Here is a 27,641-nt window from a genome sequence, read left to right on the forward strand (position 1 = left end):
CAGCAAACACGTGGAAGCTTTAATGAATAATAAATAATACAATTTTTCAACTAATAAAAACTGATAATGGGATAACAAGTTGAGAGGGACTAGTTACTAGACATTAGACAGGAGAATACAATGTACAGAGACAAAAACACAAGCACTGTACTCACATCAAACAACACTAGAACATGTGGCCAATAAGAACACTCGTTAATGTCGTGTTCACATAAGATAAAATTCAAAAGCACACGGCCACATGGAAACATGAGCCATGTGCTACATACAAATCACAACACAAATCACAAGACTGAATGCAAGACACGAGTGCTCGATAAGTAAAACAACACCTAAAACTGTTTTTTAAAATGCATAATTGTAATTCAGGTCTCCGTTTTGTGGGGGAAAAATCTTTTTTTTTCTTTGGAACATCTGGTGGGAACATTTTTTGGTCCTAATAAGAAAAACAGCTTATTCATAAAACGAGTGCAAGTGTAGCTATTATTAATTACTCACTCTCATGTTCCAACAGAGACTTTTGGCACGGTGGTGCAGTGGGTAGCACTGTCACCTCACAGTAAGGAGATTGCTGGTTCGAGCCATTTCTATGTGGAGTTGGCATGTTCCCCCCTTGTTCGCGTGAGTTTCCTTCAGGTGCTCCGGATTCCCCCACAAGTCCAAAGACAAACGCTATGGGTAAATTGGGTAAGCTAAATTGTCCATAGTGTATGTATGTGAATGAGGGTGTATGGGTGTTTTCCAGTAATGGGTTGCAGTTGAAAAGAAATCGGTAAGCCGAAAAGAAATTAATGAATAAAAAAATAAAACCAGAATCCCCAGGAACTAGTCAGTTTGCCTTAAGCAAACCTGGTTTTACCTGGTGCCCATTGCCTCACAGCCTATTCCAGCAATAATCACTGTGCTCAAATATTTATTTATGCTGCAAATTTATAAATTACTAAATAAGCTAATTTAGAAAAGAGAATAAAAAAGACACGATTATGTAACAAAATTTAGGATCTGTGGATATTTTTTTTTTTTGCTTCTCTGGGCCCCAGAGTGCTTCTTTTTGATATGTTGATAATTTATCATGCTCACAATCAGGTATGAGGACGTGTGGCTGTGCAGGGATGGGCTGATACTCTGTTGACCCAGGGTGAGTCAGAACAGCTATAAAAAGGTTGTTTTTGAGAGACGATTTTTTCCAATATTTCACATTTATAGTGTTCATAAATACTATGAGTAATGAAAAATAAAATTAAAACTTTTGCCACGCCTATCGATTGTTCCTATTCTACCAATGCCATTCTCCTTTATTTAAAGAGCAGAAAAAAACAAAAAACATCCTCAAAACAGACCTCAAGTTTTCGATGGGTTAATCTGAAAATTATCAAGCTATGATAATACTTTTGTAAGCAAAATAAACTAAAATAATGTCTGTATTAGACAGTTTCTTCTCCTCGGTGCTGACATATAGTTGAAGTCAAAATTATTAGCCCCCTGTTGTTTTTTTCTTTTTAAAATATTTCCCAAGTGATGTTTAACAGAGAAAGTACACTTTTACAGTATGTCTGATAGTATTTTTTCTTCTAAAGAAAGTCTTGTTTGTTTTATTTTTAGCTAGAATAAAGAATTTTTTTTTTCATTTTTTAAAAGCCATTTTAAGGTCAAAATTATTAGCCCAAAAATTAATTAGCTATTTTTTCCCGATAGTCTACAGAACAAAGCATTGCTATACAATAACTTGCCTAATTACCCTAACCTGCCTAGTTAACCTGATTAACCTAGTTAAGCCTTTAAATGTCACTTTAAGCAGTATAGAAGTGTCTTAAAAAAATATCTAGTAAAATATTATTTACTATCATCATGGCAAAGATAAAATAAATCAGTTACTAGAAATGAGTTACTAAAACGATTATGTTTAGAAATTTGTTGAAAAAATCTCTCTGTAAAACAGAAATTGTGTAAAAAAAAATTAACAGGGGAGTTAATAATTCTGACTTCAACTGTATACTTCAGGTACACCTGTGCTTTGACAAAATAAAATAAAAAACTAAAACTAACAATACCCTTAATGAAACAAACTAAAATTAAACTGAAATGTACAGTAATTTTACCAATATCAATATTAAAAACTATATTAAAAACACAAAATAACCTTGATCTGAGCAGGTGTAGTGTAAAAAGTGGACATGTGTAATGTCTAATCAGCAGGACACTGATATGATTGTACCTCTGATCATTTTAATTGGAATAAATGAGTTTAAAATAAATAGTTTATGTCTGTTCTGAAACCATGGAAGGCTTGTTTCACAGGTCTCAGTGAGAGGTCATGTATCTTTTGCAGTAAAATGCAAAACATTTGACACAACAACCAGTGCTGAAGTTTCAGTTTATGCATGCATCAACTGAAACAATTCAAAACGTTGGATAGTTTAGTTTTAAATGATAAATAGAGGAAATGTATCAATAACTATAAATAGAAGAACTACTATATAAATGCTGACCTGCTGTTTACATGCTGTTGGACCGGAGCAGGAGTTTAAAAGGATCATGACCAGAACTTGGCTTTTGACCAGAGCCACTGCAGAGAAAACTGATGCCGACCAAGGGTATTGCTGAGCCTGGCAGAACTCTGACACCTTCCCACTGGTGGAAAGAACACTCTATCAAAGAGACAATGCACAATTAATATTGTGTGTTAGATATGGAATTGATACAAATGTTCATCACAATTGAGACAAGGCAGAGACCTTCTGTGGTCCAACTGAAATTAAGTAAAAGGGAGTCCATGGGCCCTATACACACCCAGTGCAATAAGGCACAAGACATGTTTCCCCGACATGTTGCTATATTTTTAGACCAGCACAAACCTAATCCTTCAGTTTTCCGCCATGTTGTTTAAATAGCAAATGTTCCAGTGTTCCGGTCTAGCAATGAGGTGTGTTAAGGCACATTGTTGGTGCATTGCTGTTTTGAGAAACTAAAATAGACTGTGCAATAGACCAGCTGGAAGCAGGCCCAAAGTCCTTAGTTATGCGCCTCGCTTACACATTGCCTAAAACATGCAAAATGTACAGCAATACACAAATATCTTTACAAATAAAAAAGAAAGGATTAAAATATTACAAAAATGATTCTTCTCGACATAAATATAAAAACCACTGCCTCCATGCCTTCTTCATCTCAGAGGGCTTTTTTTCAGTTTATTCACAATCTCAACTTGCTTTTGTATAATGTTGAAATTATTATTTATTATATGCATATTTATATTAGTTTTATTAAAACAAGCTTAGATTTGTCCACCTCTCAGGTTTTGGACCATATGGTGCATAGGACATGTGTTTGGATATAACCCAGTTTTTTCACTACATTTTGTTATTATTGTTAATTTATTTGTTTGCTGGAAATTAGAACTGAATTTAGAAACAGTTTTGAAACAAATCTTTGCGCCTTACAAAAGAAATTTAATTTGTAGGCTAATGGATGTATTCACACCATTTGAAAGTGAAAGTAAATGTTTCACTTAAAGGAGTTTTTTTCTTTATCCTCGTACTGCAGATGGTCTGTTTAACTGTTTTCTCGCTAAGGAAGCTTCAGTTTTTCCACTTACAAAGTCCACCATGCAAATAGCAAATGTACCATGGCACGACGCAACTGACTCTTAAAGGTAATAGGAGATGAGACTCTGATTGGTTTATTCTGAAAACACACCTATTACTCATTAAGAGAATAAGCACAACCCTGTTAAGACCATGTGCCGCAGCGCAGAGCGCATTTTTCTGTCCTTAAAATAGCAAAAGTGGATTCGGACATACCCTTAATGCTTTTGTTCCCTGCTTTTAGACTAGATCGTTAAAATAAAGCCCAATAACTGACCATGTCTTTTTTATTTATTTTTTTTAATCAAAACATTATATGCTTTGAAAAATTTCAAGAAGATAATCTGAGATTAGAGCAAAAACCTGTGCATAGAGCCCAGAATTTCTAGCAACTCCAATGAGAGCTGACTTGAGATCAAATGCAAATATTCAACATATTGGGTTAATTTTTTCAAACCTGTCAAGGATTTATATGAAACAGTGGAATGCTAGAAACCACCAGTAAATAACTTTTAAAAAATCTGGCAAATGTGTAAATTCTTGCAATTTAAAATTGCTTTGTCTTTTCATATAACTTGTTTGAAAAGCAACTATTTGAAAACTGCATATTTTTGTAGTTTTGTTTTAAATGAACAGTCCATGCTTTATCCTTTTATTATCCTTTGCTTGTTTCAATCAATCTTGCATAAATCAACTTATAAAAGTTTGGAACCTCTTGAGAGTGAGTAAATAGTGAGTTACATTTCATTTTGGGTTAAACTATTGTATAGACCAGTGGTGCTCAACCCTGCTCCTGGAGATCGACCTTCCTGCAAAGTTCAGCTCAAACCCTGATCAAACACACCTGAATCAATTAATTAGGACCTGAACAGCACTTGATAATTATAGGCAAGTGTGTTTGATATGGGTTGCAACTGAAATCTGCAGGAAGGTCGATCGCCAGGAACAGAGTTGGTCACATCTGGTATAGACAATTTTAATGTGGCCCTGTCATTGGCCCATGAACATTTCCGGCTTGTTATCAAACTATTCATAACTGTAACAAGAGGCAATTGAATCATAATGTAATGTTAATGCTATCATAACATTATTTCTAAAGTTTCTCTCTACCAACGTAAGAACATTGCATGGCTCGGATCTTTTCTTATACATTTGCTGATGCAGAAAGGCTTATAAACATCTCCATTGAAGCAATTGGACTTCTAAGCATGGGACTGCACTTGAGTATCTTTATTCTTTTGGTCTGCAACAGTGCATGAGGGGAAACTGATCTGAAGAGAACACAGACAAAAGCAGACAGTCACTTAATCTTAACACTTGATGAATGTTGTTGATCTCTGTAAGGGTGAAACTACAGTGTGAGAAGTAAAGCTCCAGTGTGCAGTCTATAAAGGCTGTCATTCCAGGCAACATTCACCCTATGTTGCCCTCTGTCCATTCATCTATCAAAAGGATGACAGCATTGACTCAGAAAAATGCCAAGCATACTTTAAAAAATGCTTTATTGATTCAAATTCTTAAACACTTGTGTTCAGCATTCAAGTAACTGTAAAATCAAAACATAAGAGATTTATTAAGCAGACAGTACTGTGACATTAAATATTCCATGTTTCATCCAAGAATGTCTTGGTTGGTGTTTAGATTGTATGTTTTTATGCTATGTTTCCATCCACCTATTTGTATTTTGCAATATAAAATATGCTTGATGAAAACACCAAGATTTGAGTAGGAACTAATTGTTTTATTGAACTTTTTATACGATAAAAAAATGTGCAAAAACTATCATGAAAACACATTTAGCGAATAAATTCCAGTATGTACATCAAAAAACTTTGACTTTAATCTCATTTTGACTGTGATGTGATAGCGTTAATGGACAAATCAACAGGCCAACTACATTAAAACCTCTGAAATGTTGTTTTGGTCATTCTAAAATGCCTTAGCCTAAGTTGAACTGATAGGGTGCTTTATTTGACAAATGTTTTATCCGATATTTTAGTTTTGTGCAAACATTTGCTTAGCATTTTTAAACAGAAACATTGACATCTGAAAGGTCCAGCCAGTTGGCCCAATAAAGGTGTTCATGGATGAAGGTTCACTACATGATGGCCTTTCCAGTGCACAATGTCATTTTAGTTTAAATTTAACTCGTATCTGACTCCAATTTGAATATGAGGTGGTTTAGAATATTAATATATTTATCTTTTGTTTCATCTGACGCCAATCAAACATAAAGTTTATATCAATATAATTTAGATGAATATTTGAAGCTTTTGTCTTTACTCATAACTATTACATTTGCTCATTCGGATGCTCATGTTGCTCAAAGGTTCGTCTCGTCCTGTGACACCCCGAACGGTCACTCTTGTTAGTCTAGATTATTAAACAGAGGTAATTGACTAATACTTTTAGATGGCCGCTTCTATGTTTGCTCATTCTAAAGTATTTTTGATAAGTCCCTTTATGTACACCCTTAAGTTCAAAGTAATATTATTTCAAATCATAAGGTCATTATTATAAATATAACCAACTACTGTTCTCTATAATCATTTTGGTTTAGCCAAGCTCAAGGTTTCCCATGTACATTTAATCTAGAACAGCATTACTTTCAAACAAGGGTCAGGCACACTCGTGCAACACCTTGTTGACCTAGACGGAAATAACTCTTTTTCCACCTAAGTACACTTAAATCAATACCAATAGTCAGTCACTGTATCTCTAAAATACAGTTAGTGTGTCTGATGCTTCATCTCAACTGGACTTTAGTCCCTTACTGACCTGGTGCAGGAAGTGCGGAAACAAGGATACAGTGTGATCTACTAATTCATAAACAATCAATACATCAAGACATCAAATTCTCAAAGATAAGATCAAAAGCTGCATACCTGACTTCGAAATACACACAGTATAGAGCATAAGAGCTCCATACTACGGGCTGATCTGATTGCAGAATTGCCCTGACGCTTTTCCTTAAATAATCAACCCATATTAAAATTCTGCAAGTGGGGGTGTCTTGAGACAACAATGGGAATCCACCTGCTGTGGGAATCAGTAGGTAATTTGGATAGAGGACCCTGACAAATAACATCCCTTCTGCAGTGGATCAATGATCCCTAAAGTTTCAAGTGTTTACTTGGATTATGCCTATTTCCATGAGAACGAGATCATTGCACCAGTTGCAGTGAGACATTTCAAATGGTATCAAACATGATGCAATAACTTGCATTGATACAGAACATCTATACTTTGAGATGACTATTCTTTATATTTGTTCTTTGAGTTGAGTGAAGAAGAGTGAGGGTGAAGGAAAGGGAGTGCAGGAGAATGAGCCCACTCCATGGGTTGTGGAAGCAATTTGTCTCTGTGTTTATATATCCTGTTTGTATTTTCCCTATGTGGATTCATAAAAGTATCTGGGATTTCTTAAATCTTACTCACCAAAGACCAAAAGAGAGACTTTCTCTGGAGGCACCTGTGATGTCTATATCTAAAATTATAATTGTTACAGAAAGGGAGACCATACATCCAAATGTTGTTTGGGATTTTCGAATTTTAGCATTTTTAAATTCACTGTAAAATACTAAATGAAGACAAAATGATATTAAAGACTTATTTTCAAAAGAAGACAGATGACAGAATGAATAAATATGACAAGCTTTATTTGAGCATCAGAATATTTTGTCATTGTATTCAAATTTAAACCTTGTGTCTTCCATTGAGTACCGCCGGTGTCCTCTGGTCACCTTCAACAGCCACAGCATCTTGACAGTCACACACAATATTTTCTGGAGACCCTCACCAGTCCCAGTGCTTTCGATGACCCTCATCAGCCCCTGTTCTTTAGGTGACCCTCACCAGCTCCTGTGCATTTGGTGACCCTCACCAGCCCAAGTGCTTTCAGAGACCCTCGTCACTCAAGTGTCTCCCAGTTACTTTCACTGGTCCCAGTGTCTTTCAGAGACCCTCGTCACTCCAGTGTCTCCCAGTTACCTTCACCGGTCCCAGTGTCTTTCAGTGACCCTCACCGGCACCACTCTACAGCTGGCCCTTCATTTCTTCAGAGGTCTCTTCACTCTCTGTGCCATTGCTACATAAGAAAGTTATGAAAGAAATTAGATAAAGTTTATGAACATAATCTTATTATTATATATACAGTGTAAACAATTGAGTATCGTGTTTATCATTTTTCATACCTGTAAGTGCATGAACAAAACAGCCTCCAAAAACTTCTTAATCTTTTTTTCAGTAGGCCAAGCCGCCCAATTTTCGGAAGCTTTGATCTGGAACATACACACAAAGAAACCTTATATCAAAAAGTCAAATTACAGAAAAATATTATCAGCAGCATTCAGCGTGTGATGTTTGTGTTTGTATATGCATTTAATCTATCACTGTTCGTTAACAACGCAGAAATATGTGTGTACAATTTGAGTACCTGCTTCCTGTGAGTGGCACCTGTTGAACAACATCTTCATAGCTACAGTATTCATCCTCCTATAATATACAAACATATTACTCAGCATACATATATCTCATCAAATAATTTTGTATTACTGTTTCTACTATTACACAATAACATTGACTAATAGCTATAGATTAACAACATTCTGATTAATATCCTAAACCCATTACACATAAATGGTATCATTTGAAATGTATACTTATTAGAGCTTGTACTCACTGCTGTATTGCTGGAGGACACAGGAGGATAGATGTTTGGCAGCAGATGTGTGAGGTTTTCAAGCAGATGCTTGGTTAAAGCATTATACAGCTCTTGCTCTTCAACCATGGTAGGGCTGAGAGGAACACTGCACACACAGATAACAAACAAATATGACACTATTAGCCACTTTTTACTAACCACTGAATCAGACTGGGTCTCTGTGTCTTATAAGTAGGGCCAGACAGAATCTGCGGATGTTTTTTGCAATATTTTTGCTAGAATCTTGTAAAAAATCTGAGGATTTATGCAGAGTGATTTTAAGAGTATCATAACTAAAAACATAATATATGAACTAAAAAATATACATTTTTAACTTTCATTTAATGTTTACAATGCAAATAAAATTAGATCCACTTATTTGTTAAACAAAGCAAGTCTCCTGTATAACATATCTACTAAAAGACAGAACATATTACTTTACAAACTTGTATTGTAAATAAATCATATGGACATTTTAATATTAGTGTTATTATATCACAATAATATTAATGAAATTAGTTTGAAAAAAACTGAATAAACATAAATTTACACACACTTACACAAGTAAATAAATAGAGTCAATGATGGGCTAAAAAATCTGCGTAAATCTGCGGATTTCTGCACGTGTAGATTCCGTGTGGGCCCACTCATAAGACTTTTTTTTTATGTAATTCTAGAAACCTCATCCTTGGGTTACATTGTATGAACCTTAAAGTACAGACTAATTGAACAAAATGCACAAATACAAGCACTTACTAAAAGATGGTTGGTCCAAAAACAATTGACAAGTTTGTTGTTGTCATTAGATTCTGTTGACTTTCACCAGCAACACGAGAGAGGAAAAACATCAGGTAGCTGAGGAGGTTAAAATGTTCCTCTGGAAGAGTGTTGAGGATAGCCCTCATCGCCTGATGTTGTTCATCACCTTTCGATTCTGAAATATTTAAACAAATTAGGTCAATGAATTAATCAATCAATGAATTTGGTCATCATTCATCATTCCAGGTTCACTTACCCAGGAACCCTTTCAACAATTGGTGGCGCTGTGGCTCTGGAATAAGGCCACCAGGAAGCTCTCGGAGGAAAAGTTTCAACAAAGAGGCCACAGGATGAATATCCTCAATATCAAACTCTGGATATTCTCCATTGTTGAAACTCTTCTTTAGATCCTGGCAGCTCTTCACCCTCCCACTAACCCTGAAGAGGCCACAAATGGTGACGCCTAAACACAAACACAGATTTTGCAAATACAAAGTCAACAAACATGTGACAAAGATGGTCAAAACAGTCAAACACACACACACACACACACCATGCTTCTCCAGGAACTCCACCATGTGTCTGAGTGCAAGAGGAATGCCCTGCCTCATCTGACCACTCTTTCTCAGGTGTATCAAAGGCACTCCAAACACAGAGTTCAGTGTTTCCACCTGCTAAAGTCAAAGGTTCAGGGAAGACAAAAAAGTAATTACTGTAAAGCAAATCATGAGAAAGTAAATTCACATATCTTAAGAGTAACTTTAGTAATAGATTGTATAGGAGAACACAATACACATTATTGCAGACTACATTTTCAGTACATGTTTGTTAATTTCAATGCTTGTCAATAAACATGAAACTTTTAATTTTCAACTTTTTTTACTGTTGAGTTCTTGAATTGTTAGTAATATGTAAAAATTGTACTTACACACACTGATAAAACCGCCATTTTCAGCAGGTGATCGTGTGGCCTGTGGCCGATATAACCAATCCAATAACAGATTCGAAGCCGAGGGTCAAAACGGAACAGGGTCAAAACCGGGAGATCAAGCAGGGTCAAAATCGAAGTCAAATAACGGAAGAAAGTCGAAAACCGGGAGTCAAAACACGAAGCAAATCCAGAGCCGTAAGTCAAAATCCGAAAAAGGGTCAATACCGAGAATCAAAACCGAAGAAATCACTGTGAAAATCGCAAACCGCACAAACACTACCAACCTTACCGAACGCCAAAACACCCAACAGAGAATTCTAAAAAAGAATTGTCATATATACCTGTCTCATGTCGTCATGCGTTCTAAAGAAGGTTTAAAAAATGCTAACGAGTCCAGTTGACTGGTTTTTTATTAGAAGAGCGCATTCAGTGTATAACTGACTGGGCTTAGTTACAGCAAACAAACTTATCACAATAAATAATTAATAATAGTCCAACACTTATGGTTGACGATACCTGCAAAAACATTAAATAAATAAATACGCAAATAAATAAATGAGCAAATAAATCCATAAAGGCTGCATAAATAAAACAATAAATAAATACGCAAATGAACAAATTAATGAGTAAATAAATCCATAAATACCTGTATAAATAAAACAATAGATAAATAAACAAATACGCAAATAAATAAATAAATATAAAAATACACAAATTCCTGCATAAATAAATACATAATTAATTGGCAGCTTTTTATTAGAATGTTGAGCTAAGGAAAACGAAACTACTTTAAAAATGAATAAACGTTTAAAAGAGGGCAGAAAATCTTCTTATTCCCACTAACTTACATTCGTGTGATTTATTATTTATCTGCCCGCAATATTGATTATCTATATATTTATTTATGCAGGAATTTGTAACGTTACATTTTATATATGTATTTTCGTATTTATTTACTGCTCTCCAGGAACTTGTGGATTTTTTTACAGGTTTCGTCCTCCATGACTGAATATAAACAACATAATTATCTTAAACAAAAATAATACATAAACTGATTATATTTCATACATTCCTGGTTTAACTTTAACGTTAACTTATATGGAATATGCAGAAACCAAAATTGTAATAAAATTACAATCAGCTTACATGTCAAATAAGCAAATGACAAGTTAATAAAGTAAAGTAGATGAATAAAGTTACTTACATTTCTTCATCCCTCTGAAGAAAAAAAAAAGCTAAATCATGAACTAGGCCTACATTCTTAAACACCACAGTATTTCCTTAAAAATCCCGTTTGGTGAAAACTCCCCAGATAGCAAAATACACTCGGGCCAGTTCCGGCTAGATTGTCGCCTGCCGGAGACTTACCCCTCGGCCCAACTTCGGCTGCCGGACTCGGGCCGGATGACTGTGGACTCACTGCCCGATTCCGGCCCGAATCAAGCGGGCCAGATGCGGCGGCCGTAAGCGAGCCGACGCTGCGCATCCGCGCCGGAATCGGCGCGAGGGTAATGTGCGCTGCGGCCCGGAGCTGGCGCGACTCCGTATTTATACACCTTATAAAACCTTTTGGTATTACATTGGTACTTGATATATGGTATTAGTTTATTTATATAACAGCAAACACAGGCTATAATGTAAACACAAAGTGTAAGCACTGCGTTTAACCTTTGAATAAAGTGCAAACTGCATACATATTCTGTAACGAAAATAATCAGACAAATGACAAAATTAATAAATGTTAAACGTTTATTGATTGCAAGAAAAAAATAGTACTAAAATTTTATAAATAATTTGTAGTGCACAAGAATATCAATATAAAAACAACAATAAAACAACACAATAAAGACACACAGAAAGATTTAAACAAAAAATCTAAAAATTACACACAAACACAGATGTTTTTAAAACAACCCTGTTTTCCCAATAGACTTGAATTAAAAATTTGTAAAAAACAGCTAAATTTTATATAAACCTAAATATAGAAACCAATTTAAGATATAGCAAGAAACATCTTAAAAATACCAATGACAATCCGTAAAATATCCAAGTCAAACTTGTGAAAAGTACTGCAGAATTCTGAAGAAACATCTTGAAACATTTTTTAATAAAACATTAAATTAATAATAAACAAACAAATAAAAAAAAAATATATATATATATATATATATATATATATATATATATATATATATATAATTGCAGAAGTATAAAGTCAAACTTATTTTTAAATAAACTTGAACAAAATCAATTGCACAAACAGCAAGACATGAGTGAGATGATTATACATTTCATATATATACACGTCTTGTGCAATTTTATATTTATAATTTTATTTGTATTACGTTTATTAAAAATGTATCAAGATGTTTCTTCATAATTTGGCGCACACACATACATACATACATACATATATACACACACACACACACATATATATATACACATATACATATATATATATATATAAATGCAAATGAAAGAAACAAATTGTTCAAGTATCAGGGAACATCCTAATACACTTAAAATGTTGTTTAAAAAATAAAACAAAATAGTGATTTAGACATTTGACACATTAGCTTTCTCTTCTTTCTTCCTCCACCCCTGTCAGGGGCAAGTTGTAGCTACCTTGTAATGCATTTTTCCACTTCTTTATCAGTGGCGTGGTATGGACATTTGTCCTCACTCCATCTGTGATTAAAAGATAAACAGATAATTAGTAGTGAAGAAGTACTAATGTATAAAAAAAGAAAAAATTAGGAAAAAAGTAGGCTACCTACGAAGCAAAAAAAAAAAAACAATAAAAAAAAAACAAATAAACTTAAAACACTTTGAAATTAGCAAGAGCTTGAACTTACCAGTTTCTTCATTTGTTCGGGCTGCTCCTTTAGTTGATTTTCAAGCTTTTCCAAATCAAATTGGCCAAAGGAAGGTCAAATGTGTTTACATCTGGAATTTCATCACGTCTGTTTTGGCTTTGTGAGAATCAGGCCCAGCTGCTGCTTTATGACGTTGCATGATTTTAAAACTTCAGTCAGTCGTGCTAAAAAAGAAAAATAACAGATTAGCATAAATCAACCTGTAGCTTATTCTCATACAACCTCTGTAAATACATCAGTGGGTTAGACATTGCTGATATTCTCTAGTTGATCTTTACTTTCTAGCTGCATTAAACCTTAACAAATTTAGTGATGTCTTCAATTCTTACAAAGACATCACGAGATGCAATAAGTTCTGTCTTGATCTCAAACTGCACTAGAACAAAGACTGTAAATGTTCATAGGTGTACTGCAGGAGTGTCCAAACTTTTTGGGCCGAGGGCCAGATGCAAAAAAACAAACGTTGTTGCGGGCCAAATTTTAAATACATCACACAGACACGTGTGTGTGTGTGTATATATATATAAATACAGTTGAAGTCAGAATTGTTAGCCCCCCTAAATTATTAGCCACCGTTTATTTTTTTCCCCAATTTCTATTTAACGGAGAGTTAAACATTTTTTTCCACACATTTCTAAACATATTAGTTTTAGTAACTCATTTCTAATAACTGATTTATTTTATCTTTGCCATGATGACAGTAAATAATATTTGACTAGATATTTTTAAGACACTTCTATACAGCTTAAAGTGACATTTAAAGGCTTAACTAGGTTAATCAAGTTAACTAGTCAAGTTAAGGTAATTAGGCAAGTTATTTTATAACAATGGTTTGTTCTGAAGACTTAAGGGGCTAATAATTCTGACCTTAAAATGGTTCATAAAAAAATTAACCGCTTTTTATTCTAGCCGAAATAAAACATAAGTCTTTCTCCAAAAGAAAAAAATATTATCAGACATACTGTAAAAATGTTCTTGCTCTGTTAAACATCATTTGGGAAATATTTAAAAAAGAAGAAATAAATCAATGAGGGGCTAATAATTTAGACTTCAACTGTGTGTAGACAGACAGACAGACAGACAGACAGACAGATCATAACAAGAACTGCTGCTTAATTGAATGCATGTAATAGCGACACCCGGTGGTTATTTATTGAATTACGTTCATTTTTGTATAGCGGGCCAGATTCTATTGATATTTATAAAAAGCCTCGCGGGCCGTAGTTTGGACACGCCTGGTGTACTGGAATGTACAGTATCTGTGCATCTTGATGGTGGTCTTAAGATTTCTGCCATAGTCATTGATGGTGATGGTACTTGTGGTGCTGCATTGATTTCTGAAATCTTTATACCTGCCTTTTATCCAGCCTCTTTGTTCCAAGAAATTTTTCTTCATCACGGTATAGATGCGTCTATACTGTCCCTTGATCAGATACATTTACAAAACAAAACATCACTTTAGTATAGTGCCAGGGCAAAACTCACAGGTTGTAATAGATCAATGACATAATGTTGACAGTATGTGTTTAAAATAATTGCAAACAAACCTGTTCTGTCTTTAGATGTATGACAGGCGATCATCATCCTCATCTGTCTACCAGTCAGAAATCACAGTTGCGTGTGGATGTTTGAGTCGAGCTTCCTCATATGCATCTATAATAAAACATCACATTGTTGTTAACCTACCGTAAAGAAAAGTTCAAATCCTGAAATACTATCAAAGTTAATTAATGCATATAATACCTATAGTGTAAATAATCAGTGCACAAAAGGTTGCACAAGATTTATTCGGAGATTCATGCAGAGTGACAGCCTTATGAATCTGAGACATAGATTTGTAAGATGGTCAAGCACATGCATTATTCTGTACCCATGAAGATTAACCTACCATTGTGAAAAATGTTTGATGATAGCCAATAACAATAAACCATTTCAGCTGTTTGTGAAGCAATTAGTAATGTAATGTCTGAAAAGCTCAATCTATGTTGAAAATATATCAGCAGTTTACAGCTTATAATGGACTTTTAGCACACAACTATAACATGCCTATTCACGTTCAAAAGAGTGTGCCATTGACTTCTTTGGTCGTGATGTGCTGCAAAATGATCTCACTAACCTTTGTTAAACAAGAACAATAAGACTTAACCAACAAATATTGTTACCCATTCATTTAAATCAGAATTTATTACTGTCAATAACATAAAAAAACATCAAAATCTGCTTTAAGACGTTCAGTTTTACATTAACTGACCATTACAGCTTGAACAAAAGATATAATTGATTCACATAGGCTAAAAAATATGAATTAAAGTGCATAGTAATATATTTCTCTTGGATAATTTAAAGAGAATAGTAAACAGTCGAGTTTCGATCATTTTTCGTGACTAACTGCATAAACAAGATAAACAATATTTTATTAATCCAAAACGATTAGTTTTTATTTAACGTTACACATAATCACAGAATTAATACTGTTGGATAAGTATACGCCTGTACAATGATTTTTTCAACATCCACGGTACTTTATAATGTTAAATCAGGAAAAAACACGTTTTGCCAAGTTAGTTAATGGATTCGTCTACAGAAACTTTCTTTAACGCAAAGTTAGCACACACACAAATTCGTTTCATGTTTCTTTAAAATAATTAAAATAGTTTTCAGTTACTACACACGTTACAATCTAACATTGTGTAAAAGGAAAAGGAACTTTCAGACGTGTTTGTAACTGTTAACGTTAGCATACATTAGCTCCAGTCGTGTTTCTTAAAGCAAGTTACATTTCGTATCAAACTGTTTTAAAGTACTAAACGCTGTTACAACCAAACACCGTGGAAATGTTTTAAGCTCTAAATTCGCTAATTATACAGTACACAAGCAGTAAAAAGCTTACCTTTCTGGCCGGAATCCACGTGAGTCTTTGAAAAACCAAACTTTTTCTCCTTGTGATCTTCGTGCCATGGTGGTTGACAACCAGCTTTTTGGAGCATTACCGCCACCGTCTGGATTGGAGTTTGGATCAGGAATTTAGTAACGCATGTGTTTATTATGAAACCAACTTCTGCTTTAAAAAAAAAAAACAGTCAGCACAGGAGCGTGCTATCTCAAAAATGAGCAAATTTTACATAGTTTTTCTCTAGATGACATGTATAATCTATTTATAAATAATATTGTTTTGTTTGCGTCTAAACATTGCGACCATCCACACTAAATATTCTTTTTTTTTTTTTTTTTGCTATCGTACCATGAATATTTTCTCAAATTATCATTAAACGTGGAGCTAACAGATTACTAGATAAAATAAGAACTTAATCAGTTGCCATCAGCCGAGTCCTTGCCAGAAGCGGCCCGGACTCTACAGACAGACTCGGGCCGGATATGGTTGACCGGAATCGGGCCAGTGCTTTACAGCCGCATCACAACCGCATGTGCGCGAGCGAGCTGCGGCCCGCACTCGGCCCGGATAACACTCGCCGATGCCGAGTCGGAGCCGGAGGCGCCGGAGGGCAGCCGAGCTCGGGCCGATTACTGCCTGCTATCTGGGTCAACAGAGTTTAAGATGCATTCATTCCAAGGTAAAATTAATCCGGAAGATAAATTATTCAATTTATATGGTTTAATAAACTTCTCTTAAAAAGATTATAGCCCTTATAAAGGCGATGTTTTCACCGCGACTTTTCAAAATATCCCAGTCAACGGATTTTTGCAATACGCTGGCAACACGTAAGGTCATGTGCTGTGTTCGTCCAATCAGTGACACATACACCATCAATATGCAAACGCCAATGTTAAATCAGGGTTTAAGATGATATAACTGTATAAAAGAACACATTTAATTATATGTGGGCTAAAGTAAGACAAGTACATATAGCCAAAATAATAATTCTTAAATAAAAATGACAATAATTAATTACTCAAATACTTTATATTAAATTACTGATGTTGTTATTATGGTATTATATCAGTAGTACTCAGTAGTATAAAAATAAACTTATTTGTAATAAAATATGTTCTGGGGCTACACGGTGGTGCAGTAGGCTCACAGCAAGAAGGTCGCTGGTTGAGTCTCTGCTGGATCAGTTGGCATTTCTGTGTGGAGTTTGCATGTTCTCCCCGCATTCGCGTGGGTTTCCTCCAGGTGCTCTGGTTTCACCATAAGTCCATAAGTTTCACCATAAGTGCGGTACAGGTGAATTGGGTAAGCTAAAAAATGTCTATGTGTTGAATGAGTTTATGGGTGTTTCCCAGTGGTAGGTTGCAGCTGGAAGGGCATTTGCTGTGTAAAAAAAACATGCTGGATAAGTTGGCTGTTCATTCCGCTGTGGTGACCAAAGATTAATAAAGGGACTAAGCCGAAAAGAAAATGAATGAGAGAATGAATGAATAAAAATAAGTTCAAGTTGCAAGAAAAATATAAAAATATGTTCAATAATATTAATAAAATGTTTATTAACATATGATATATATGATATTATATTTATTATAGTATTGTATGTTATATTATATTAAGGTACAATTCACATTATATTAACAAACCATTATAAGATTTTTAGTTCAATAAACTAATAATTAGCTGCTTGCTTACTAATATTATTAAGGTAGGTATTGATAGGAATAGGAACGTCTTAATAGTACCTTGTTAATAGGCATATCCTTAGTATTTAATAGTGGAAGTATTACAATTAGTTTTAAATAGCTGAATAGTATGCTTCAAATAGGCAAATAATCATGAGAACTGCTGGAAAAATCTCACTTAATAAAAAATACAAATGGTAAGCAGTCTTTAAAGAATGCAGTTTTCAGTTGTCTTTTGAAGTTCATTCATTTTCTTGTCAGCTTAGTCCCTTTATTAATCCAGGGTCGCCACAGTGAAATGAACTGCCAATTTATCCAGCAAGTTTTTGCACAGCGGATGCCCTTCCAGCCGTAACCCATCTCTGGGAAACATCCACACACACACTCATACACTAAGGACAATTTAGCCTATACCCAATATACCTGTACCACATGTCTTTGGACTGTGGGGGAAACTGGAGCACCCGTAGGAAACCCACGCGAAGGCAGGGAGAACATGCAAACTCCACACAGAAACACCAACTGAGCCGAGGTTCGAACCAGCGACCAAGCGACCTTCTTGCTGTGAGGCGACAGCACTACCTACTGCACCACTGCCTCGCCGCATCTCTTGAAGTTATTATAATTTTAAAAATTCTATTTTATACATGTTTGTTAAATTCTTTATCATAATACGTAATGTGGTCTTACAAGACATTTCGCTTTACCTACATGGCACACAGTCAAATCTTTTATTAAATTTCTTTTTATATCATAACCATATGATCAAGTGTATTTTAAGCCTATAAATGTTTTAAGTCTGAAAACTGATCACAGCTCTCAGTGTGGGTCCCATTGTAAACCCTTAATTTAATTCACTTGTTTCAACTCGTCAGATCATTAGCGGAAAGCAAAGAACAGAATGGACATATCGAATTTACAGTGTTGATGAGCTTTCACAACACCAGGATTGAGTTTAATCAATAAAATTTCAAGGAGCAACACATTAGTGCTTGCACATGAATAGAGCACTAATGACACTGCATGCGTGTTTCTGAGAGATGTAAAAGCTATAGAGCATAAACGAGAAAAAAATGAGTCGATGCACTCTGCAGAGAAAATGTTATCAAGATATTATATTATTATATTACATTCATGACACTGAATAGATGAGAGCTCTGTTTACAGCGGCTGCACATTTGTGCTGTGAACCTCTAACCCTCTTCACAGGAGAATGTGAGTCATCAGGTGTTCAGTGAACATCACCGTGCCCTCAAAGCCTCACCTAGACTACACTCTAAAGTTCACATTTCATTGTTGTTGTCTGTTTTGTTTGAACCTCTTTATTCATCAAAAATCTGCCATTATGATGTATAGTCAATTTTCAAGAAATGACTCCTCACCATATCTGTTAATAAAGCCATGATATTAATCTTTTTGTGAATGATAGATCAGTTTAATTTTGACATTTTTGTTTTTATTAAAACGACTGGTCTCACTTTATTTCCGTGGTCCCCTTTAGCATTCTGTTGCTACCAATAACTTTGCAAATGTCAGCTGTCTACACAATCTGGACACTGTCAGGATTATACTTTGTTTAGTTTCCATTAGTTTTCATTTTGTTCCTTACTGTAAAAAATCCTGGTTGCCTTTAATTTTTATGCTGAATCAAATTAACCCTATGAGTCAATTGAACTTATATTATGTTAAACTGACTTAAAACAGCTTGCATAATTTATACAATTAAGTTAGAACATGATTAACTTATAAGTTAAAAAGTTACAATTACCTAAAAACATATGCTGTCAGTAGTAATTGATTATATAATCTTTTACAGTGTGTGTTTTATTTTTTTATGGCTTAGGGTATGTGACGAATGATGTTAAAGCAGAAATGTTTCATTACAGATGAAAATGTGACAATTATCAAAACGTTGTATTATGTCAGACCAGTAGATGGTGATGATGTCACACTATGTGCATAATTCCAGTACAGATTTGGTTGCATCCAAAATCATGTACTCTTTTGAGTAAATGCTTATTTTGATGAAAATAATGTCTTATTTATCTCCCAAAAGTGCATTGTATGTGTGGGCCAGAGCACAAAACCAGCACAGGGTTTGTGGAAACAGTCATAAATACACTGTCAAAATGATGGATATTTTCTTTTATGCCAAAAATAATTACCTATTAATCCTTATGCACTGCTAAGGATGTTTACATCCACTCTGGGGTGATTTTGTGTCTTAATTTGGCCATAACTTTTTCTGTCTCAGTTAGCAGAATGATTTTTGATGACAAATCTTATTTTGACACATATTTTAAGAGTTCACACTAAGCTGATGATTTATCATAAGCTTGTTTGGCATGCTGTCCCGGGAGAGAGCCCTGAACTCAAGAGATCCTCGAGCCCATGGGCTTCCTCCCGTTCGCAGAGCAAGAGGGGAACTTGAGCTTAGGTAGATCTCAAAAACTCCCTGCCTGAAGTGGCTAAGGTAAACTACTCTGAGAACAAAGGGAACTAGACCAAGTCCGTGTTTTGCTTAATCGGTTATGTATGCATATCTTTGGATGGTTGGAGGAAATCGGAGAACATACAAACTCTGCACAGAAACACCCACCGGCCCGGCGAGGACCATGGCAGGCAGTGTTCGTGCTATGGGGCTAAAAGTGCTAACCACTGGGCCACCGTGCCACCAAATATATGAGAAAAAAAGAGAAGGGGAGAAGAGGGGTTTCTTCTAGACTAAGATAAATGTGAAATGAAAACTGTGGGTATGAAATCATATGATTAGCTAATGCTAATGCAGACCAGCTGTTGTAGATCATAAGCACGAGATCCTCTAGAAATTATAAATAAACTTTACTTTAAGAAAATGCTTTGCGTTTAAAATAAATAAATAACTCAACAATACACTTTGGGCAAATTTGTCTTTTATGATTTGGTGAAAAAAAAACACAAAAATTATATATTTTCAATATAAAAATAATTGTAGACTGGATTTTTTAACCTTTTATCAAAGTCTTCAACATGCGATACAACATTGATGCATTGTTTTAGATTAATTTTAATATTCCCCCTAATTTACTGTTGGTGGCTGTTTTTGCCCTATTGACTACCATTATAACCACATTTATTTATGACAAGATGAATGTCACCATATAATCTTATATTTTTGGATTGTTGGTGGTTTTCCCTGTTGGGAAGAGGTAAAAATTGTAAATTTTACTGTTAATCATCAGTTGGCACCCTTTAGATATAACCCTTTAGATTAGTTTTTGGACTTTGTATAACAGCAATTTAAAGTGTGTGTATGTGTGTCTGTGAGTGTGTAAGAGTGACCTTTACACACTAACCTTGATGTGTCTGTGAAAATCAAAATATGCATCTCAGCTCTTAGAACTACATGGACTACAGAAAAACAAAGACTGTGTATATGCAGCATCAAATGTGGTAATAATGGAAGTCAAGTGGACAAAACAGCCACCAACAGTAAATTAGGGAGAAAAAATTAAAATCTGTTAATGGATCAAAGCCAATGTTGTTACTTATCGTTCACACGACTGTGATAAAAGGTTTTTAAAAATCAATTCCACAATTACTTTTTATATTGAAAATATGTCATTTTGTGTGTTTATGGTTTAATTCACCAAATAATTTGTGAACTCGGCTATTAATGAGTTAAAACACTATAGTTTTCTAAACAATTTACTAGTTTTGATCAGGACTATATATATATATATATATATATATATATATATATATATATATATATATATATATATATATATATATATATATATATATATATACATTTATATGATATACATTTATATGATATACATTTATATGATGCATATATATAAAGCAGTTTAATTAAGTGGATGTTTTCATCCCTAAAATTTAATTTTGATTTTAAGTAATTATTTGCAATTGTTTAATATGGTCATATCTATAGGTGATTTTCTCAGTATTTAGAACAAGGATGTCCAGCCTTGGTCCTGGAGGACTGGTGTCCTGCTGAGTTTAGCTCCAACTTGCTTCAACACACCTGCCAGAAAGTTTTCTTATATGTCTTGTCTAGTAAGAGCTTGATTAGCTGGTCAGGTGACTTTGATTAGGGTTGGAACTAAATTCTCAGGAAACTAGCCCTCCTGGACCGAGTAACACCACTGATTCAGAACTGTATATATTATTTTTTATTTTAGTATTTAGATTTTCATAAATCATAAGTTTTCAGATTTTTTTATGCCAAATATTGTTCAATCACAGCAAATCAAATATCAGTGGAAAGCTTGCTTATCATGTATAAACCTCAATTGTTGGTTTTTCTTCTGATTTTGTGGGCCGGTGTCACATATTTTTAATTTGTGGATGAATATATGTACAATTACTTTAGAAATTATTTTTGTCACAGCCTGTCTTTTTCCTCTATGAAGTATACACTATTGAACACAGCCATACTGAAAATGTAATATGAATAAATGATATATCCATATTCACAAATATGTATTTTTGTGGGTTACGCATTTTCAAAAACTTTCATTTTAAAACTTTGAAATTCAGGCTCTGATATGTCATTGCCATGTATATGGTGTGAAAAGTGTTTTCCCCATAGAATATTTTGTTTTTACATGTTTGTCAGACTTTCTCATCTTTTAGATCACCAAACAAGTTGAAATATTAATCAAAGATAACACAAATAAACGCATCATGCAGTGTTTAAATGAAGGGTTTTTCGATTATGAAAAGGAAAACAAAATCCAAAACTACGTAGCTTACTGGTCAATGCATCAACTCATGGTACTCCAGTGCTCGAGGTCTTGAGGTCCTACGGCATGCTGATCCTTTCCCTCTCTCTATGTCCTATAACCCTGAAAAAATAAAATAAAAAATGTCTGTTACTGGCAATTTGTCTGTGAAAGAACATTTTAATAACATTTAAATACAATTAGGTTTTAACAAAGCTTTATCGCCTTAATTGCTGAGATTTTCCCATAAGGTCAGAAATATTCATTAATTCATTTTCTTTTCTGCTTAGTCTTTTTATTAATCAGGGGTTGCCAAACACTGTAAAAAAACAAAAACAAAACAAGGCAACTTGATGCAGTGAGAACTTTGAGTTGTCTCAACACTGTTTTTTAGTTTTGTTCAGCGAATATAATTGTGTTTGTTCATGCAATGTTGATTATTGTATTGTATTTTGTGCAAATTTGCAAAATACGTAATTACTATTAGCATTTCATAGTATTTTTAATAATTTTACTTACAAATGACAAACATTTGCATTTGGCTTAGTCCCTTTATTCATCAGGGGTCACCACAGCGGAATGAACTGCCAACTTATCCAGCAAATGTTTCACACAGCAGATGCCCTTCCAGCTGCAACCCAGCACGAGCAAAGACTAATTTACCTGTACCACATGTCTTAGGACTGTAGGAGAAACTGAGCACCTAGAGAAAACCCACGCAATCAAAGGGATGCCAACTGCTCCAGCTGGGGCTTGAACCAGCAACCTTCTTGTTGTGAGGCGACTGTGCCCACTGCGCCACAATGTCACCCCTCCTACAAGCAACAGATAAACAAGTTTTTGATTGTTGCGTCACGCATGCACAAATTATTTAAATTTCAGCATTCCTGTTCAACATAAAAATGTTTGTTTAGAAAACTTTGTTAAACATGTAGACATAACATTTAGCGAATATTGTTGACATATTTTTATGTAGATCAACAGTTATTTACAATTCTTAGTAGGCCTATATATGACAGAAAAAGTAGCTATATGTGCTGAATAATTGGTGATTTTAATTTTTTAAAGTGCAGCAGAATGAACAATCAACTTATCCAGCAGCGAATCCCCTTCCAATTGCAACCCATCACTGGGAAACACCCATTCACTCACATTCACACATACGCTATGAACAATTTAGCTTACCCAATTCACCTATACCGCATGTCTTTGGACTTGGGGAAACAGAGCACACAAACACGGGGAGAACATGCTAACTCAAAAATACCAACTGACCCAAGCAGGACTCGAACCAATGACCTTCTTGTTGTAAATGCCTTTCACTGACCTTTTACTGTGCCGTCCAGGTAAATGCATAAAAGGTATAATGGTAAAACACAGAAAATGTTTATTTTCATGACTTTCATGAATAGATAGACTACTAAACCCCTATTACGTTTATTTTCTATAATGTGTATGAATAGACACAAAATCTTTTCAAAGATAAGTCATACATTATATTTAATACCCACAAATATATGGATTTGTTTTTGTGTAATTTGGACACATGGTGACATTACATTTGTAACAGGTTCCATTTATTGTTATGAGTAGGCCCACACAGAATCTGCATGTGCAGATTTCTGCAGATTTTAAGCCCATCCATGAGTCTGTTGATTGTGTAAATGTGTGTAAATTTATATTTATTCAGTTTTTAAATTAATTTCAGTAAAATTGTTGACAAATAAGAAAATGTTCATTTGAATTACAATACAGTGTGTAAAGTAATATGCTCTGTCTTTTAGCAGAGACATGCTTAGTTTATCAAATAATTCGATTTGCTTTGTAAACATTACATTAAACATTATTTTTTATTTCATACATTAAGTTTTAATTACGATACTCCCAAAATTATTCTGCATAAATCCACAGATTTTAAAAATACTCTTCGCAGAAATTGCAAAAAATGTCTGCAGATTTTGTCTGGCCCGAGTTATAAGTTATCCACAATAACAACAATAATGAAGGCTCACTGTGCATTACTTTTATATTTTAATCTGTAGGTGTGATTTATCATTTATATTAATTGATGTGAGACTGTTACATGAATCATTTCACAGGTTCAGGAGGGGACAGGATTCTGTTCCTCCTTTTATGCTCGTATAGTCCAACAGAGGGGCCATTGAAATGATAATGTAACCTTTCACCATCTGGGCTGTTGAAGCTCCACCAGAATTGCATCTGCTGCCACTGCTGGGATTGTACTCAATTAATAGACTGCAAGTAGACAGCTGTCAATAGTCGATATATATATATATATCTGTCTGTCTGTCTGTCTGTCTGTCTGTCTGTCTGTCTGTCTGTCTGTCTGTCTGTCTGTCTGTCTGTCTGTCTGTCTGTCTGTCTGTCTGTCTATCTATCTATCTATCTATCTATCTATCTATCTATCTATCTATCTATCTATCTATCTATCTATCTATCTATCTACCTACCTACCTACCTACCTACCTACCTACCTACCTACCTACCTACCTACCTACCTACCTACCTACCTACCTACCTACCTACCTACCTACATACATACATACATACATACATATATATATATATATATATATATATATATATATATATATATATATATATATATATATATATATATATATATATATATATATTTGTGTATTATTTTAGCGTGTGTGTGTGTACTTTGCATGAATTATTTCAAATTATGCCTCAAATCTCAAATCAACAAACTAAAAATTTTGGGTTGTCATAACCCAACATTGGGTCAAAAATGGACAAACCCAACATTCAGTTATTTTTAAATGACCTTAAATTAAATTTTTTAACCAAATGCTTGCAAATGGATTACAACATCTGGAGCGGATTCTCTACATGAGATCTGCTGCTTTCTTAAGTATTTTATATAATAACCACCAAATTAATCATATCAAACAAATTTCATTATTTGTAGGCCTATAGGAAAGACAAAAATACAAGTGCAACTTTCATGAAAAAATATGTCATTCATTTTCCTTTGGCTATAGTTTCTTATTTATCAGGGGTCACCACAGTGGAATGAACCGCCAAGTATTCCAGCATATGTGAAGCTGCTTTGACACAATCTACATTGTAATAGTGATATACAATTAAAGATGAATTGAATTGAACTATTCCAGCATATGTTTTATGCAGCGGATGCCCATCCAGCCACAACCCATTACTGGGAAACACCCATACCTTCTTACATTGACAGGCACACACTATGGCCAGTTTAGTCCATCCAATTCATTATAGCACATATGTCTTTGGGGGAAATCGGAGCACACAAAGGAAACCTACGTGAACACAAGGAGAACATGCAAACTCCTCACAGAAATGCCAACTGGCCCAGTCGGGTGTTGAACTAGCAAACTTTTTGCTGTGCCAACATTATAGTGCTAGCTGAGCTACCGTGCCAGCCACCATGAAAAACTATAGTGAATATGGTTTAGTGAATATAGCACTAAAAGTAATGCATTTTTGTTTTAGATGTACTTTTCTCTGTGATGAAGGTCTGAAGTTACATTTTCCAGTAGTCTGTTTTTGAAAAATGAGTTTCAAGAAGATCATCCAGCTTATCAGTGAGGATTTAACTTTTGTGCACCTTTAATACAGCTTCCCCTAGTGGTCATACATGAATCTGCACACTAGTAGAAACGTTAGAAACATTCACTCAGCGTCCTGGCTCCGTTAAAAAGGATCATGGATCCGTTAAAAAGCAGCACACAAGTGGTTCATACGTGTAGTCCATAATTTCCATCATTAGTACAGTTACCTGTAAAACCAACTGAACTTGTATCGATGAATAATATAAACAATTAATTTTATATTTTTGATTTGCACCTGAACTGTTACTAAAATGTTATGTTATACAAATGTGTGATTTTAAGTTAACTTAGACGTTTTACATATATCGTTTTAAAGGAAAACTGAAAGACCATCGTTTTCGATGGTCTTCGCACGCCTGCTCTCTAATCAATATCCGTCCGCTTTGGACTATATATCGGTCTAAATATGAAAACCACAGCTTAAGACACACATAAAACAGCCAGTTCTACTTGTGGAAGATTACTACAAAGACATACAAACAGTATGTTGTTGTTTACAAATTATTATAATACATACCATTAGCAGACGAAACAACGGCGGATTGATTTAAACCCTTCCACTAAATTTCATTCGATGTAGCGGAAGTTCATTTACAACTTCTTCCGGTCCCCTTGCTGGTAAGTTGTTGCTGTTTTTTTGGAATAATCTTGTATTTTTTTATTGCATAATGCATGCAGAAATACATCGTTAGCATTTATGCGAAGACACATTGCTCAGATATGTGCACCAACTAAGTTATAAGGGGAACATTTAGAATTTAGCCTGTGAACAATATCACAGAATCGGTGTGGTGGGTAGTAGCAGCCCGCTAATCAGTTAGCCCATAGTGGGCTCTTTCTTCTGTGAATGGCCTGATGGTTTTCTGATTTTAATATGCGCTTTTGTGATCACTAGAAAGTTCCTTTCTTGACGCTTAAATATGTCTGTGGCAGTAGTTGCTGTATGATTGAGGGCTTTATTTGGGTTTTAATACAGCACTTTGGCTCGAGCGCATCTTGTCAGTGAGCGTGACCGCAGTAGGCGTGTTGTTGCAGTTTGGCGCGCCCACCGCTTCCCTACACGAAAGGGCAACTTTTAAAGTGTTTTATGCAGTAGTTTCTGAATCAGTTAGCCTAATGAGATGTTTGATTGTTTATTTGTTATTATCCCATTGTTTGTATGTGAGAGTTGGGGTGCATGCTAAGACAGGAAACGTTTATTTATGTAAAAAATAGCGCTTCAAGGCAGCCGCAACACGGGGGTCCTGCAAGGTGCTGGAAGCAACTTTGACATTTTGACGTTTAAATACAAGAAAAAATTAAAAACAGCCACCCTTTAGGCCACTGATTACATATTATTGTATGAATAAAGTGATTGTAGATGAACACTCATAAACTTGTGAGTGAGCCTAATTGTAAACTCTGCTTAGCTTAATACTTAAAACAGGATTTCTTCAGAAATTCTTCAGTTATGCGGCATTAATTCCAGCAATATCTAATAGCAACCCTATATATGGTTATATGCTGTTATTATTTAGCGTAAACAACTCTTAATACGTTTAACTTATATGTGTTTTTATGTCTTATTTACACACATTAATATATAGATAGATAGATAGATAGATAGATAGATAAATAGACAGATAGATAGGTGGATGGATTGTAAACAGTAAATTAAAACAAGCTTACCTAAACTAATCTAGTCTAAAAATAAGCTTATCATGGCTTGCATGTTTTTACATTATTTAAAGCAAGTAAAGTGTTTCCATACATTGTGTGTGTGTGTGTGTGTGTGTGTGTGTGTGTGTGTGTGTGTGAGAATGTGAGTGTGTGAAACGAATAGCAATTAGTGCTGCACAATATATCATTTCAG

The 27,641-nt window shown here is 34.6% G+C and overlaps 2 protein-coding genes and 2 long non-coding RNA genes across 14 annotated transcripts in view; 1 reads left to right on the forward strand and 3 right to left on the reverse strand.

The window, feature by feature from the left end:
- LOC141376787 (uncharacterized) lies at positions 1 to 26,365 on the reverse strand. 2 transcript variants are annotated; one of them, XR_012387946.1, is made up of 5 exons: positions 26,307 to 26,365; positions 22,876 to 22,972; positions 22,677 to 22,788; positions 22,189 to 22,280; positions 1 to 2,648 (listed from the first exon to the last, which is right to left on the reverse strand). It is a non-coding gene; the product is annotated as an uncharacterized lncRNA (long non-coding RNA). The 2 variants fall into 2 exon arrangements; XR_012387945.1 differs by lacking the exon at positions 22,677 to 22,788 and having other exon boundaries at positions 1,024 to 2,648; positions 22,821 to 22,972.
- LOC137496811 (protein FAM13A-like) lies at positions 7,227 to 11,292 on the reverse strand. 2 transcript variants are annotated; one of them, XM_073918353.1, is made up of 8 exons: positions 9,974 to 11,292; positions 9,599 to 9,719; positions 9,302 to 9,508; positions 9,043 to 9,220; positions 8,266 to 8,392; positions 8,020 to 8,078; positions 7,778 to 7,864; positions 7,227 to 7,671 (listed from the first exon to the last, which is right to left on the reverse strand). In XM_073918353.1, exons 1-8 carry the CDS (start codon positions 9,992 to 9,994, stop codon positions 7,620 to 7,622), a joined length of 852 nt encoding a protein of 283 aa, XP_073774454.1. In that variant the 5' UTR covers positions 9,995 to 11,292; the 3' UTR covers positions 7,227 to 7,619. The 2 variants fall into 2 exon arrangements, with proteins under 2 accessions (XP_073774454.1, XP_068080848.2); XM_068224747.2 differs by having other exon boundaries at positions 9,599 to 9,716; positions 9,974 to 10,449.
- Positions 12,530 to 15,799, reverse strand: LOC137496812 (uncharacterized). Of its 2 annotated transcripts, XR_011017411.2 has the most exons (5): positions 15,746 to 15,799; positions 14,403 to 14,508; positions 14,212 to 14,278; positions 12,835 to 13,019; positions 12,530 to 12,667 (listed from the first exon to the last, which is right to left on the reverse strand). It is a non-coding gene; the product is annotated as an uncharacterized lncRNA (long non-coding RNA). The 2 variants fall into 2 exon arrangements; XR_011017412.2 differs by lacking the exon at positions 12,530 to 12,667 and having other exon boundaries at positions 12,886 to 13,019; positions 14,208 to 14,278.
- The window catches only part of trrap (transformation/transcription domain-associated protein), a 178,777-nt gene continuing 177,501 nt past the window's right edge, over positions 26,366 to 27,641 (forward strand). For 6 of the 8 annotated variants that reach the window (XM_073917658.1, XM_073917660.1, XM_009306682.5 and 3 more), the window contains exon 1: positions 26,366 to 26,407. The gene's annotated coding sequence lies outside the window, so the exon portion shown is untranslated. 8 annotated transcript variants of the gene reach the window in all.

Source organism: Danio rerio, chromosome 12, assembly GCF_049306965.1.
Source record: "Danio rerio strain Tuebingen ecotype United States chromosome 12, GRCz12tu, whole genome shotgun sequence".
Lineage (NCBI taxonomy): Eukaryota > Metazoa > Chordata > Actinopteri > Cypriniformes > Danionidae > Danio > Danio rerio.